A 15,815-nucleotide genomic window follows, 5' to 3' on the forward strand; every position below is an offset into this window, starting at 1 on the left:
TAGGTAATCGTATAGTTGTCATTTGGGTCTTAAAACCATGGGCTGCTCATATCCATTTAATTATGATCAGTTTTTAGACAAGCCCAAAAAACTGAAGGGTTTATTTTGGATTTGTCCAAAAACTGACCATAACTAAATGGATACGGGCAGCCCATGGTTTTTAATATTAAACTGAATTATTGAACTTATATTTAGTTTATGAAATATTGAAATTATATCATTGTGTGAAACACTTAAAACTTAAGTATGGAGTTTTGAATAAATGTGTTCATGACATCATGTATTATTTGGATCCATGAATTGCCCAATTTATTATGGTTCTTTTTGAGTTTTGTCTAATTTGGGTCTGGTTCTATTTGGGCTTAACCCAACAATGTCTAAAAAATGGCCCTAGGTAATCGTAAGTAACTTTATAGAGATATATTAAATCTGAAATTGGGATGTTGGGCTTGTTGTTTTTTAATAAGTACTTGGCCTAATTGTTATGTTAGACCCAAATGAGTAAAGTGTTGTTTCAGGTAGTTAAGTCTACGTTAGAATAGTTGCAAGTGTTGTTAGACCATCATTATTGGTGAGTTCTTAAGAAGTTCTTAGCATTAAGTTTTACAAAAATTAAATAAATAATTAGTTTAAATTCTAAGAATCAACTCTTATATAAGAGCCAAAAACCCAGTTCTTATAATAATTCTTGGCAGTTTTCTATTTTCTTACTTTTGAAAATGTTTCTGTAATACATGATAATCCGAAAATTTTGACCCGAACCCGAACCCAAAAATTTAGATTTATCTTATTAGAAATTCCAACACAAGTAGGAGGCTTGTGAAAGAGTGCCTAAAACATAGGAGTATGGTCTAAGTAAGAGTTATGATTAGTCTAAGTGCAAGTGGGCAATAGTGTCAAGTAGTGAAATTAGTATATGTAATGTGTGTCTTTGTGTTGTGTAAGGTATCCAAGTTTATTATCAATGTAGTCTTTCAAAGTGAAAAAAGTGTTATTGTATTTTCTGTTTTAACAAGAACAAAAACAGAGGTCGTGAGAAAAACAGATACTTTGTGGTGAGAATTACAACACCACCTCCCCTCCATTGATTTGTTTTTCTGCATTTTTTTTGTACTGCCTACAACACATGTTCATAGCTTAACATTTCTCCATCATCTAGTCCCCATCCCTCTACTTCGTGATAATCACTTGCATAGATTCTTGTCACCGGGAACAACTTGAGACATGAACAGTAGCAAGCATTAGGGGTTGTTCTGGCCAACCGTCTCCAATTTGATTGTTGTTTGTTATACATATTACTTAACATCTCCAAATCTTGAGTACAGTGTTAGGACCTAAACTTTATGTTAGAAGTACAATACTCACTTAAACTACTCCATAACTCAACTTGGATAAGACCAAATTCAATGAGAAAAATAAATATATAATGCTTCAAACTCCATAGAATCCCCATCCTCCATTGAATCCACTTGAGACATTTGTTCTCCGTCTCCCATCTTTCCCCAAAGTACGATGGAGATTCTAACGATAATGATCGCAGCACCAACAATCGTGATTTCAAAGAAATAAAACAAGTCAACTTATTTTATAGAGTATTATTATTATAGTTCATATATTAGAAAGAAATATATTATTATGATGATAAAAAAAATTATTCATATTAGAGCATCTTCAATGGTTAAGAACCAATTGGTTCTTAATCTTGAATCTTAGCCTTATTTTAAATTAAAATTTCACTGTTTTGGAGCTAAGAAAAGTTAGAGAAGATCTTAACAAATTACTACTCAGAACATCATTATTGGTTGTTTTTTAGATTAGTTCTTAAGATTTTTTTTTGTCATTGATTACTAAAAACATCTCATTTTAACTCTTATATAAGAGACATGTTATCATTTCGTCTCTTATATAAGAGTTAAAATGAGATGTTCTTATCCTAAGAACTAATCTAAGAGACAACCAATAATGATGCTCTCAAATGATTAAGAATCAATGAGTTCTTAAGAAGAAAAAAAATCAAATTGTTGCAAAACATTGTTTTGGTTTTGTTTTTTCTTTCTCTCATTCACATATCGACACATGTGCCCTTCTTACCTTAAGAAAAACATCTTAGTTAAGATACATATCTTAGTTGGTTTGATTAATTATAATTGCTTTTAATGCTAAGATGTTTGCTAAGATTTGGCTAAGATATACCGCTGGGGATGCTCTTAACTCTCTACATATAGTTCTTCAGACAATGCTACTGAGCTAATGATGGCGTAATAACTATTTTGAGCGGAGTAAACATGCTCAAGTACACGGGACGAGACCCTTAATCTTTCCCAACCATCCTGTGATGTAATACTCATTTAAATTACCCCAAGTTTAGTAGAGTAACATTGAGACTTAGCTTCCACACTGACATTATCTCTCCCTTCCAAATCAGAGAACTCATGTAGAAAGTTCTATAGAATTTTCGAATATTATGAATAGTTATATTTATATTATATATGTTATACCTTACGAAACATTGTATTCTTCTAGGGTCATCTTTACTTTTATGTTTTCTGATTCAATGATTTGTGAAATATATTCGCGAATACTTATGACTAAAGTTAACAAATGACTTAAATTTGAAAATAGAATTTTTAACTGCCTTTTTATTTGTTATTTTTGTTTATATTTTGCTTAGACTTTGCTTATTCTATGCTTAGTTTTGTCAAATTTTTATAAACCCTACATAGTTATCCTATTAACATCTTTTACAACTATAGAACATAAATCGAAGAGATTAGATATAGGGATCCATAGTTATGTCTTTTACAAATAATTGTGTCTATTTAAACGTTCATGTCTTTTTAATTCTATATATAGATGTTTATGTCTTTTTACCTCTATTTAAACGTTCATGTCTATAACAAACAATTGTGTCTATGTGATGAAAAGATAAGAAGAAAAGACACAATTCTAAATGACCATATGCAACTTTCTAAAAAGACATAACCGTAAAAAGTATTTTTCAAATTATTTAAAGTTAAAAACTTATGTTACTAATAGTTAAGATAAAAATACGCAAACTATCTTCCTGACGAGATGACCATTAAATCTATTGAGATCTCACAAGCGTCACGTCTTATGAACGAGGGAAAGTTTCTATCCCGTCTTAAAACCCCTTTTGTTGTGTCTCTCTACGGCCACAAGGTACCACATAGAGAAGGACGAGAAAAATCCATTACTCGGGAAGATGTATTACAACACGTTACAAGAGTACTGTTCAGGAAGAAACCTAGCGAAACACATTGAAAGAAACGGAGGAAAATTACCGAAAGATGATGTGAGGAGTTTCGCTAATGAGATATTGCTTGGTCTCAAGTATATTCATGAAGAGAAGATCATTCATTGTGACATCAAACCAAAGAATATCTCACTTGTGTATGAGAATAACCGATTTGGTAGTGTTGGTGGGTTTTCTGCTAAGATCGCTGGTTTTGGAAAAGAGATAAAGAAATGGTCAGTTGAGTATGGTGAAGGATTAGGTCACATGAGAGGTACGACATGACTTTTGTCGCCAGAGGTTATGATGGGCATGGTTTTGGATTATGGTGCTGATGTGTGGGCTTTTGGCTGTACCGTGCTTGAGATGTTGACAGGAGAACGAGTTTGGAGTGAGTTTGGTAAGCTTGATTGGGAAGGTTGGAAAACTCTCATTGGTGAAAGTGGTATTTTTCCCAATATCCCTGATTATTTGTCTGATAAGGCAAAGGATTTCTCACAAAGTGTTTGGAGAGAGACCCTGCTAAGAGGTGGTGTGTTGATTGTTTGCTCAAACATGGGTTCCTTAAATGGATTGACGAAGAGGAGGAAGAAGATGACTTTTATGATGAAATAGGAGATGTGGAGGTAGAATATGAAGCAAATCTATAAGCTGAAGCAACATTTGAGGAAGAAGAAGCCATTGATCGAGATGAAGAATATCCTAAAGAAGATCCGGAAGATATCCATGTTAGTTTTCACACTTTTTTGTATCTTGTTATTTTTCTTTTTTATGACAATCTGAAAATTAAGTCTCAAAAAAGAAAAAAAAATAGCAAACATCCAGCTTCCAATTAGTAATATGGTACATCGCAGGTTAAATATTTTATTTAATTTTGATTTTTAGAAAATGAAAATTTGTTGTGTAATTCGAGTCAATTTAAAATTTTCAATCTAACTAATTAAAACTTAGTGAAACACAAATTAATATTATACTTTGAGCTATTTTTGAATATCATTAATTTATGATAAGTATTTTATGTTTTTGTAGAAATTAGGTAAGATCTAACTAACTCAATTTGGATCAAAATCAAATAAAAATAGACCCTATTAAAATCTTTAAAATGTACTATAAAAATGTTAATATAGATTAACGTCGAAGGTTATATTGATGAACTAAATGATCACAATTTATTTTGCAGTTTTTATATATCGAAGCTGATTTTTTTTATTATTATTATTTGTCGTATCATATATTCTCAAAGTATCACATATAAGTGTGTAAAATAAATAGATATGATTTACAACAAAGAAAGTCTTTCAGTGAACCATGCAAACTCTGAAAGTAACATTTCTGAAAATCTCTTAGCCTTCCCATGATGTTTTTTTTTTCCTTTTTTAGCAATAATTTTTGTTTTAAATATTAATCTTTCCAAACTGGGTATTAGGCTAATTGAAAACACGGTTACAAAACACGAAGCCCAAAAAACAGAGTCACCAGAAAAGAGATCTGCATCTTGACGGTGACCGGAAACACGAACCCTAATCTACTAACACCACAGCTAACAAGAACTCCTCTTTTGCAGCTATGATGCCGACTTCTAGCACCAAATTATCTTTCTCTTGTCCTTTATTCAAGCACCAAATTTATCTGACAGTCTATAAAAAGCAAATATACATCTTTAAAACATTGAACTATAGAAAAATAGTTATTTTTTTAAATATAATTAAAAAAATAGTTATTTTACTATTCACAATTTGTAAAATAGTTACTTTTCGCTGTTTGATTGATACACTTAGATCTGTATAACATTTTTAGTGTTAGATTACATATATCTGGACATTAAAAGTGTTGTACTAATTTAAGTGTACAAATAAAACAGTAAAAATAACTATTCTGAATAGTAAAATGATTATTTTCAAACTCAATCTATAAATTTTGTCTCCTACTTGATAGTACATAAAAAAAAAAAAATTATTATATTTGCTGAGTTTCACTGTAATCCGACTTTCGGTTGCAGCTACTTCACTATTCAACTTAATTATCTTGATTCTCTTTTTGCTCTTTCGTCTTACTTCTCGCCTTCACTTGATCTCTCAACACACCTCAGCTACCTCATCCATTATGCTATGTCACAATCTCATATTTGACCATATGTCAAAAACATCAAACTTTACATAGCTAGATGCTCAATTTACAAAAGCTAAAGAACAAAACGAACACTCACGAAAATATTAAAACGAGAAAGTTATGTGCTTTTAAGACTCGACCGCTATATTTCCTCGGGTGGTTTTGGCTGCGGCGGCCATCTCCGCTTCTCTTCTTCTTCCTCTTTTTTCCTTCGTTCCTCCTCTGCTCTTTTAGCCGCTTCTTCTTCTCTCTTTCTCTCCTCTTCTCTCCTCATAGCTTCCTCTTCACGTCTCTTCCTCTCCACATCTTCTCTCTCTTTCCTCTGCCTCTCTTCCTCCCGTATCTTCGCCATCTCTTCTTCTCTCTTCCTAGCTTCTTCCTCGCGTTTCTTCCTTTCCATTTCCTCTCTTTCTTTCTTCTGCCTCTCTTGCTCTCGTCTCTTTGCCATCTCTTCTTCTCTCTTTCTTTCTTGTTCCTCGCGTATCTTCCTCTCCACTTCCTCTCTTTCTTTCCTCTGCCTCTCTTGCTCTCGTCTCTTTGCCATCTCTTCTTCTCTCTTTCTCTCTTCTTCTCTCTTCCTTGCTTCTTCTTCACGTCTCTTCCTCTCTTGTTCCTCACGTCTCTTCCTCTCCACTTCCTCTCTTTCTTTCCTCTGCCTCTCTTCTTCTCGTTTCTTCGCCATTTCCTCTTCCTTCTCCCTTTCTTCTTCTCTCTTTCTTGCCTGTTCGGCTTCCTCCTCACGTTTCTTTCGTTCCTCCTCTCGTCTCTTAGCTTCTTCCTCCTCTCTTTTCCTTTCTTCTTCTCTCTTTCTTGCTTCCTCTTCTTCTCTCTTTTTACGCTCAGTTTCTTCCTCTTCACGTCTCTTAGCTTCCTCTTCCTCTCGTCTCTTAGCTTCTTCTCTTTTCCTTGCTTCCTCCTCTTCTTTCCGTCTTCGCTCAATTTCTTCCTCCTCACGTCTCTTCCTCTCTTCAATCTCCCTCATAAGCTTTGAAAGCTCCCCCTCCGCACATGACGCACACTCAAATATCACACTTTCTTTCTGAGCTTTCAAGAGTCCCTTGATAGTCTCATTACTCAAGTTGAAAGACACAGCAACTACGTCCCGGTCCAATACTTTTAAAACTGAGCTTTGCCCTACTAAGAACTGAGGGTGGTTTGTCTTCGCCGATGTGCTAAACCCCATAAATACAAATGAACTGTTTTCGAAAGACATTTGAGCCATCGGATGAAACTTCGGCACAACAAAAACATCTCCTTCCTCAACCATGAAGCTCTCGCTCTTCCTATCGTTTTTGCAAGAAGACAACGACTGTTGGTTAACCACCCGAACCATGCCTTCCCCTTCTAACACAATCGATATCTCGCAAGCACTAGGGTTCCAATGTGGTCCTATCATCGATCCCTACAAAATGGGATACACCATTTTTTAAGACACATGAAGACAAGACAAGAGATCAAGAACCAAGGATATATATTTTGTTAGTTTCAAGTGCCTTAACCTTAGTTAGATTAACCATAAAAACCCCAAATCTTGAACCCTTTAAAGCATCCAAATCCTTCTCGTCTACCACTATGCTCCGCCCGTTGTTGTTCTCAAAGTCCGGGTCTTCCTCAAAAACATTGAACGTTCTTGATTTCTTTTTATTAGTATCAACGATTGGTTTCATAGCCAGGTGATCAGTCACGTCTTCAACACTGACAAAGAGCCTAACAAGCCGTGATTGCCACTTATCCTCCTCCAAGCCTTGTGTTCTGTTTCTCGGTAGAGCATTTACAATCAACGGAGGTTTTGTTGCGTCTCTTATCTTCCTCAAAATATCCTCAGGAACCTTCCATATCGTAAAAACAACACAATGTAATTAGTGAAACAACAACTAGAAATAGAATCATGTACATTTATGAATCTTAAAGAAACAGAACGTACCGCAAAAGCTGACCGGAGAGTTCTATCGTCGAAACCCAATAAAAGGTCTCTAACACTCGAGTAGGCTCCAAGACATGGATCGTTTAAACACTTCCCCACATTAAAGATTGCGTAAACCCTAAGTTTCTCGTTGCTATGTACATAGAAGACTGTACCGGAACGTAGCCTGAAAACATCTCCCCGTCTTAATTCTAACTTCCTCTCGCTCTCCTCATCGATCCAATTCAGAATCCCAGTCCCTATACACAATCCCAATTGCAATCACAATACTACTTTTTGTAATAAACCCTAACCATGCTCTTATAAAAACCGAAGGCTCCAATGAAAAGAAAAAAAAAATATTAAGCTTAATTCAATGTTTTAGACGAGAAAACCAAAGTATAAACCAAAGTTCTAATATCATGTTTTGATAAACTTCAATTTACTTTGTTCACCAAAATAATTTGACCTATCAGTGTCAAATAATTTCGGTTCACTTACGGCTTAAGATTCTTTGGTCCGATCAATAATTTTTTAGAAAACACAAAAGTAGATGAGTGTTTTGACGTACCAGTGTGAACAAAGAAAACCATGTCGGAATGGAGAAGAAGTGGAAGCAAAAGTGCGTTTGGCTCCAATGTTATGAACTGAATATGGTATCCATCACCGATCTGAACGGCTGATATATTTCCAAACTCCGTCGCGACGACTGACGTGCGTTGATCCTTCTTGACCAGAAGTGGAGACGAATACGACGGGTCAAAGCTCGGAACGACGCCATTTTGGTGCGTAAAAGACTCTGTGCAGAAGAACAAGCTAACAAAACAGAGGAAAATGGACAGTGGTAGTATCCTAAATCTCGACATTGTTTGTTGCATTACTCAAATGAGAGAATCTTTAGCTCTTTTATTAACATCAATGGAACGATGAGAGGTGGGTCCGTGAATAGACACGTGTCGTGATAAGTGAACACGTGTATTATTACTTTGACACGTGGTGAATTATTTCTTGATACTAATCTAATGTTCGTGAAATGCCGTCAATCGTTGAAAAATATTATAACTTACGTCGAAGTAGATAATTGTATTTGATTGATTGGTAACTAAAAAATCTTAAAATCTTTGAAGGGAACAAAAACATTGCATCTCTTTCTTTTTTTTTGTTTAAATGATCAACTAAAGCATCTAACGTATCGTCAAATAAGTGGATATAGTCGTAATCGTTTGTGCTTTGCATTTTCTATTGATCCTAGTGACAATATCTCTAATGATGTGTGGTAATCATTAGACAAATTTCAAAGTAATATAGGGCCCAGCCCATTATGTTAAACTTGTGAACCATTTCCCACATACCGAAGCAAGAACTTCCGAGGCCTCGTGTGAACAAAGTGTAGTTCAGTAGTTGCATGAGGCTTGTTAATGGATTTAGAACATTCCTTATTTTGCTTCTATAAATAAAGAGAAGAAAATAATTACTAGCCAAAATGTTTGCTCAATCTCTAACAATTTTTTTTATTGTTAAGTTCTTTCAATGTAACAGAATAATAATAAGTAGATTATAACCCGCGGTACACCGCAGAAATAATTGTTTTTTTAAAATTAGTATATATAAAAGTCTGTAAATTATATTTATTTATAAAATATTTATATTTTATAGTTTACAAGTAACATCCTTCCAAACCCGTTCTACCAAACCCGTCCCGTTAAAAAAATCTGCAGTACACCGCTAATTTAAAAAAATATTTTACGGGATTGCAATTATATTTTAGTTTGTCAAACAAATTTTTGTTTTAAATAGTTGTCGAAATCTAATTCAAATATTGGAGAAATAAGATTTAGTGAACTGATAAGAAATGTATTTAGGTGCGTTTTGCTCATTTTAAGGGATTGCAATTGTATTTTGGTTTGTCAAATATTTTTTGTTTTAAATAGTTTCCGAAATCTAGTTCAAATTTTGGAGAAATTTGCGTGATATATGGGATTAGAATATATTTGAAATATTTTTTGTTTGTTAATCAATTTATTGCCAAAAGAAAATCAATAATTAAAAGCTAGTGGCAGCCATTGTAAATAAGTTACAACTCCAGGATTTATTTCACAAAATGGCTGCAAAAATGTATATGTAGATAATCATGTTTCTTTAAAATTAACACTAATCATGACTTAAGCATAAAAATTCGATTTAAGTCAAGTAGAGCATGACTTAAGCATAAAAATTCGATCGTTATTCGGTATACACTATGTTATTTCTCTAATACATAGTCGTTATTTGGAAAAATAGCTTCTAATATTATCAGGTCATCAAAGTCATTTACTCAATTTTGACCCAAAATAATGTGGCTCTCTATACTCTTATTAAATAATATATGAGACAGTTTTTCAATGGGCCGTTGGCTAAGATATAAATGGGCCTAAATAATACATAATCGCAACAAATAGGATCGTTTTTCTCTTTCTTTCTTTTTTCACATATATTAAGTTTTCCTCTTTTTCCATATAAAATTCATAAATTGTATTCCACAGCTTGTGCAACTAAGTTTGCGAATGATTAAGAAACCCAAAAAAATGTAAAAACACTACTAAAAATCAAGTTCTTTTGGTTAAACATTACTTTCTATCTCTTATACATAAGAAAAATATGACCAACCTTTTTAACAGCATCAATCCATGAACCATGATATCTCGACACATATTATTCTATACTAAAATGCTAAGATTGAATCTGCTTGAACTATAAAAAGTGTACAAATCCAATCTATGTTTCTTAAAATTACACCAATCACACTCTTTTTTATCTTTTATCGATTCCGCTTTTTGTTTCCAGTAAGTTGTTACCAATGTTTCTTAGTTAGTTCATGGTTTGACAGAATCTGAACTTAACGAGAGCACATTAGGTGTGGGGGTCAGTCAAAGTATATCGAAAGTTTTGTTTTTAACTTACAAACTATAGTGTATTTACTATCTAGGGATATAAAGTTAGGCCGATTTCTTCTGATAAATAACTAAAGTGAGCCATGAAAAATGATGGTTGGGAAGTGAAACTGATATTTCATGTGAGCTTCCTAGATATTGAAATTAAAAAGAGATTGGAGTTATTGCTTCTTTGCCACCGGCCACCGCTGCAAGGTTTTAACACCCAATACCATTCCCTAAACACACATTAAACTCTTAAAAATCATTTTCTCTGTCAAATAAACTTGATGGCCTCAACATATCCCCTTCTCATTAATTTTAGCCAAAACCAATTAAAAAATTTATAGATGTTTGGTGTTCCGTTTTTATTAGGTTGCATATCCACAAATGAAAATTGTAAGTAAATAATAAAATTAATATTTTCTAGAGTATTCATACAACCATTCTAGATAACCATGAACTTCTGTTAATATCAGATATATAAGTTAAAATGTTTTTCTTTTTAGTTTGAAAAGTACACTCTATCCAATTTAGTATATAACACACTAATTTTGAGAAAATAACATGTTCTTAACTAAAATGACATGCTATTTTGTTCATGTAACGAATTTAGAAAAATCAGTATGTTATATAGAAAACTTCTATAGAAAATTATCATGCAATATTATCCAACAACTTGCTATTAAATAAAATAGCATTAATATGCGAAATCCGAATGACTTTCCCAAAATGTGAAAAACAAAAATCTGAAACTCCTTAATTACAGTTTTGCCACTTTATCATTTACCTAATTAATAATTTAGTCATGGCCACTTAAATAATCCCCCATATTGTCTACGATTTTTTTTTTTCAACATTCAACATATTACTATGTTTATAGAATACCTTTATAGCAGTTGATCACTAGTTTAAAAGTATTTTTGTCAATCTGTGTTGTTCACTATAACTTTCGGCAAGGAAAACGTTTGTTGTGTTTCTGCAAATATCCACACAAATTTACCTTATTTATTGCAAGAACTCATTTAAGCTCAATAAAACTGAAAGAGTTTTTCTATTTTCAAATTAGCCCTTTTAGATGCATGGTGTTTTAAAATTGTTATACAATTAGTTTAGTTTTAATTATAGCTGGTGGTTTAAGAACTAAAAAAAATCAGTGGTTTAACCATAAGAAACGGCAACTAATACTATGTAATGAGGATTTGGTGAGAAGAGAGGCTCACTAGCCCCCCGCAAAATCATTGATTCTTAAGTTTAATGTTCTAGCTATTAGTACTATAAAGAAAAAAAAAATCAGCAAAAATAAATTTTTATAATAATAAACCTTTGTTTTAGACTTGAAAAGCATCCTAACTATCGGAATCTTTTTTTTATCTTTCTTACATTCGGAATCCTTTTTGTTTTTCTAACAATCGGAATCTGTGATTTAAATAATAAATCGATAATGGTAAAGCATGTATATCTAGGCATTATCTAGAGTCAATATTGGACTGTCCTATAGTCATAACCTCTCCAATTTTGTTGTCACATGAGATGAACCCATTTAATTTGTTACCCGATTGAGCTACATTTTATCCGAATTTCTTTTTAAATTTTAGGCAATATCTTATCCTTCAACATTTAAAGTTTTATCGTCGTTTTGTTTGTGTTTGTATACCATTAGCCATTTATTTTCCACCATGCAATTAAATATGCATGATAAAAAGTCCTTAAAAGGCACCACATAGTTTATATAGCTCATATAACGTTCTTTAAAGAAATAAAAAACATATGTCCACCGTCCATGTTGAAACACGTACTTAGCAACCTGACAAGAAGACATGCTTTAGTTTCTATCAGGCTATAGATTCCAATGACCAATAGTCCGTATTCTAAACCGTACAAATTCTTATACGTATCATACTATCACGTATTGATGATGCGTAAAGTTGCTAATGGAGACGTTCACTGCAAATAAAAGAACATTCTTCCCCATAATGTAAAATATGCGACTTAAAAAATATCAAAATATTGACATACGCAATTCTTAATACTAAGCTCAATTTCTTTAAATAACTTATATTTTTACATGATAAATAGGAATAACAAAATAATTCTTCTTTATAAAAAAAGAAAAATTCGTAATACATTCTCAAACTGGTTATACGGTTTTGTTGATTGATTGTAGCATTTTTGTTTTCAACATATCCAATTTTTAAAGTGTATCTTGTTAGTTAGATTGTTGGTTATCCGGGTATTAATTTTAGAAGATATGTTTAACGATGTGAATGTAGTACTGAATACAATTTGGATGCTTTGACATTCACATGAATGATAATATTTATGCTTAATATTTCTATAACTAGATCAATAGAAATATACAATTTACTTATAATTGACAGATATATACATTCTTTTTTTCTTGGGTCCAAACTTGACCTCCATCGACCTAAATAATCGATGCTACGAGAAAGATATCCACAATATTACACTAGCGAATAGGCCCATAATTTTATCTACATCCTGCTTCATTGTAGATATCGACCAATCATAAATTAATGTAATTGTCACAATTAACCCCTATATATTTATATACTATACTACGACTGAAAATAGATTAGCTTATAGTTTTTTACATAAATTGGCTCATCCAGTCTAATCCATCAATGTAATCTGGCGAGTAGAGCAAGTTCTCGTCAGCCTCACCGTCAAATCCGATGTCGTAATCTCCAAAAAACGGTGTCGTATGATTGGCTTCAATGGTCACAGAGGATGAGATAGGACTGTTACTTAAAGTTCCTTCAACTCTTTTTGCAAGCCGTTGGATCTCTCTTTCAGCCTCGTAAAGTTGTTCCTTTAGGTGAATAACCTGAAATTATAATTTGATTTGATTTAGAGATAATCATTTCCCATTAACAGCTAATCATGTTATTATTAGAGTTTGATTTGATGAGTTTTATTTTGTGGGGCTGGTGATAAGAGAGACCCAATGAGTCAATGACTTAGACAAGCGAGTAACCACTAGAAAACAAAGGGTGTTTGTACGGAAAGATAATTACATATAATGACACTTTTGTTTTTTTGCTGTTCACTTTGCTGTATGATTTTCTTTTATAGAACCAAGATAATTACACTACAATTATTAGTTTACATATATTACTATTTTAGCTATAGAAGGTAACAAAAAAAAAAACTTTAAAATTCAATCAGCATTTTGATTTTTCTTTCTCATTTGCTTAATTATACTACGTGATGGTTTCACTTGGTGTCCATCATCTTGTAAAAACAATATAATTTAGAAAATATCTTTATACCTTATAGAAAAAAATAACAACATTTTTTGGTAAAACACTATAATATTTTATGTTCACAAATAGGAACTCTTGATTAAAAGAGAAAAACGGGTAACTTTTATCTTTGATCAACTTAAATAAAAGCTATAACTATATTATATTTAAAGATTATTAACCAAAATACCAAATAATTTACTTATCTTTTAGAAAATGTGAGAACGTACCTCAGAATCAAGACGACATTTCTCAACGACGGTGGTTTCGTATGCATTCTTGAGTTTAGTGTATTCATCCTCGACTCGTTTGTTCTTCCACCGTGCACGGCGGTTTTGGAACCAGACGGCGACTTGACGAGGATCAAGCCCTAACTCAGAAGCAAGCCGATCTTTCCTCTCGGATTCAAGCTTATGATCGTCTTCAAAGCTAATCTCCAACATTCTTACTTGCTCATCACTCAATTTTCTCTTTCTAAACCACCCATTGCCTTCGTTTTCACCCTCCTCTGCCACCACAACACTCTTGCTCTTCCTTTTCCTCCGCCGTGTTGGTTTTGCTTCTCCTCCTGGTCAAAGAAACCCATCAAAACCAATGGTACAACAAAACATAAATTCTTTAAATGTTTAGCTCTTTTAAGTCTTCTCTAGTATCATGTACGTATATGAAAATGAAAAGACTACAGAAGACAAACATATTATCCAGAACAAAAATAAAGAAGACCCACTTGAAGATATTTCTATAACCAATTTTGGATGTCTTTTTTAATATATGAAAACAAAAAAATGGAACTTTAGGATGTGCAAACCTTGTTGTGGTACTAATGGAGTATAGACATTAGGGTACAATTGAGAAATGAGTAGAAGATTATGATCATCTACATTCTGGTTATTCATGTTTCTTCTTTTCGTTCTCTAGACCTTCTTCTTCTTCTCTCTCTTAGATTCAAAAGATTGGTGATGTTTTTTGTCTCACCTTTTCTGCAATAAGAGAAGATGTGTTAGGAGAAGCAGAGGACTTATCATTTATAAAGGAGGAGTAGGTGTCAAGGGATGGTTTGATTAGAGTTTTTTTTTTTCTAATACATATTTCTTTTTTCCGGATTTGGGCTTATGATTCTTTCAAATAACATTATTGCCACTTAGCAAATCAAGACTAGTAGTAGATCTCAAATGACATATGTACATCACTTTCGTTAATATCTTAATAGTTAATATTGTTTCATATTGAAAATACATGACTTTAACTTGACAATATCATTTTCTTTGTCAAATTCATGTGACAATAAGTAAGAGACCAAAAAAAAAAAAAAGAATAAACAACCTCCCAATATTATTTGGACTATAAAATCATTTTATGTTTTTATAATTTGGTAACAATTGATAAATGGATCATTTTATGTTTTTATATATAAAATAGAAATCTTAACTAGAATTGAAAATTTATAATGCGGATATATTGTTTACGTAGGAATTTTCTAAAATATGCAGCCTATAGTTCAATAACTTTTCAACTAAACCGCCGTAGTTTAATTTATTCGATCTTTGTTGTAGATCTTACACTTTGTTGGCAATTTGGAACCAAAACTCACTTAATTACTAGAGCTCCTAAATAGTGTGTGTTTTGACATACAAACCCTTGATTATCTTAAGAAGCATAAACAAGTTAATTAGTTCATGTAAATTCTTATCAAAACAAAAAAAGTCTTATGAAACATATTCCATTTTTAAAATGCTTCTTAAGGTATGGATATTAACACGTACGTAGTCTTTAAAACCAAAGCAATAATCAATATATAGGTCGCCTTTGAAAAACTAAAGGAAATACATGTAATTATCATTTATAAATATGTAATGCGATAAAGCTTAATTTACGTGTGATGAGAGGATTAGAGGATGTCGTTATCACCATCATATGGATAAGTCTAAGCAACAACCTAAAAGAGAAAACATAACTGACTTGTCTTTCAAAAGGTAGTTTACTTTTACTCTCATCTCTCGTATACTAATAATTTTACTCACTCTTTCAAATGTTTTCTTTAATCGGTTTTTAAACTCGAAACATATATGGTCTACGTTAATGTTAACGTTTATTTTGTTGTATAGCCAAAATGGAAACACATTTTAGGTTATTCAGAGTTTAAAATAATAAATACGAGGTAATCGTTTTTCTTTTTAGCAATGATCAACATATATTTTGAACATACGTATGCATATGTACATACTGTAAAAATAACATTTCATAAATAAATAACAATATTCTGCATATAGAATCCATGTAAAACCGTGGTAAGTTATATTCAAAGAACAAAGTAACCTTCAAAATTTGGGTTTAATACATATACCTTAAAATTCAAACTACTCTACCCATTTTGA

At 32.4% G+C, this 15,815-nt stretch overlaps 3 protein-coding genes across 4 annotated transcripts; 1 reads left to right on the forward strand and 2 right to left on the reverse strand.

The window, feature by feature from the left end:
- Positions 1-2,792: 2,792 nt before the first annotated feature.
- AT2G18530 (Protein kinase superfamily protein) lies at positions 2,793-3,903 on the forward strand (the record flags this gene model as incomplete). The annotated part of the gene is made up of 4 exons (NM_127409.1): positions 2,793-2,861; positions 3,224-3,527; positions 3,552-3,653; positions 3,737-3,903. 4 exons carry the CDS (start codon positions 2,793-2,795, stop codon positions 3,901-3,903), a joined length of 642 nt encoding a protein of 213 aa, NP_179443.1.
- A 1,315-nt stretch (positions 3,904-5,218) lies between these two features.
- On the reverse strand, positions 5,219-8,156 carry AT2G18540 (RmlC-like cupins superfamily protein; the record flags this gene model as incomplete). 2 transcript variants are annotated; one of them, NM_127410.3, is made up of 4 exons in its annotated part: positions 5,219-6,764; positions 6,862-7,191; positions 7,287-7,525; positions 7,837-8,131. In NM_127410.3, 4 exons carry the CDS (start codon positions 8,129-8,131, stop codon positions 5,505-5,507), a joined length of 2,124 nt encoding a protein of 707 aa, NP_179444.2. In that variant the 3' UTR covers positions 5,219-5,504. The 2 variants fall into 2 exon arrangements, with proteins under 2 accessions (NP_179444.2, NP_001325114.1); NM_001335599.1 differs by having other exon boundaries at positions 5,242-6,764; positions 7,837-8,156.
- Positions 8,157-12,493: 4,337 nt separating this feature from the next.
- On the reverse strand, positions 12,494-14,439 carry HB21 (homeobox protein 21). The gene is made up of 3 exons (NM_127411.2): positions 14,249-14,439; positions 13,671-14,008; positions 12,494-13,022 (listed from the first exon to the last, which is right to left on the reverse strand). The coding sequence occupies exons 1-3, from the start codon at positions 14,334-14,336 to the stop codon at positions 12,786-12,788; spliced, it is 663 nt and encodes a 220-aa protein (NP_179445.1). The 5' UTR covers positions 14,337-14,439; the 3' UTR covers positions 12,494-12,785.
- Between the last annotated feature and the right edge of the window lie 1,376 nt (positions 14,440-15,815).

Source organism: Arabidopsis thaliana, chromosome 2, assembly GCF_000001735.4.
Source record: "Arabidopsis thaliana chromosome 2, partial sequence".
Lineage (NCBI taxonomy): Eukaryota > Viridiplantae > Streptophyta > Magnoliopsida > Brassicales > Brassicaceae > Arabidopsis > Arabidopsis thaliana.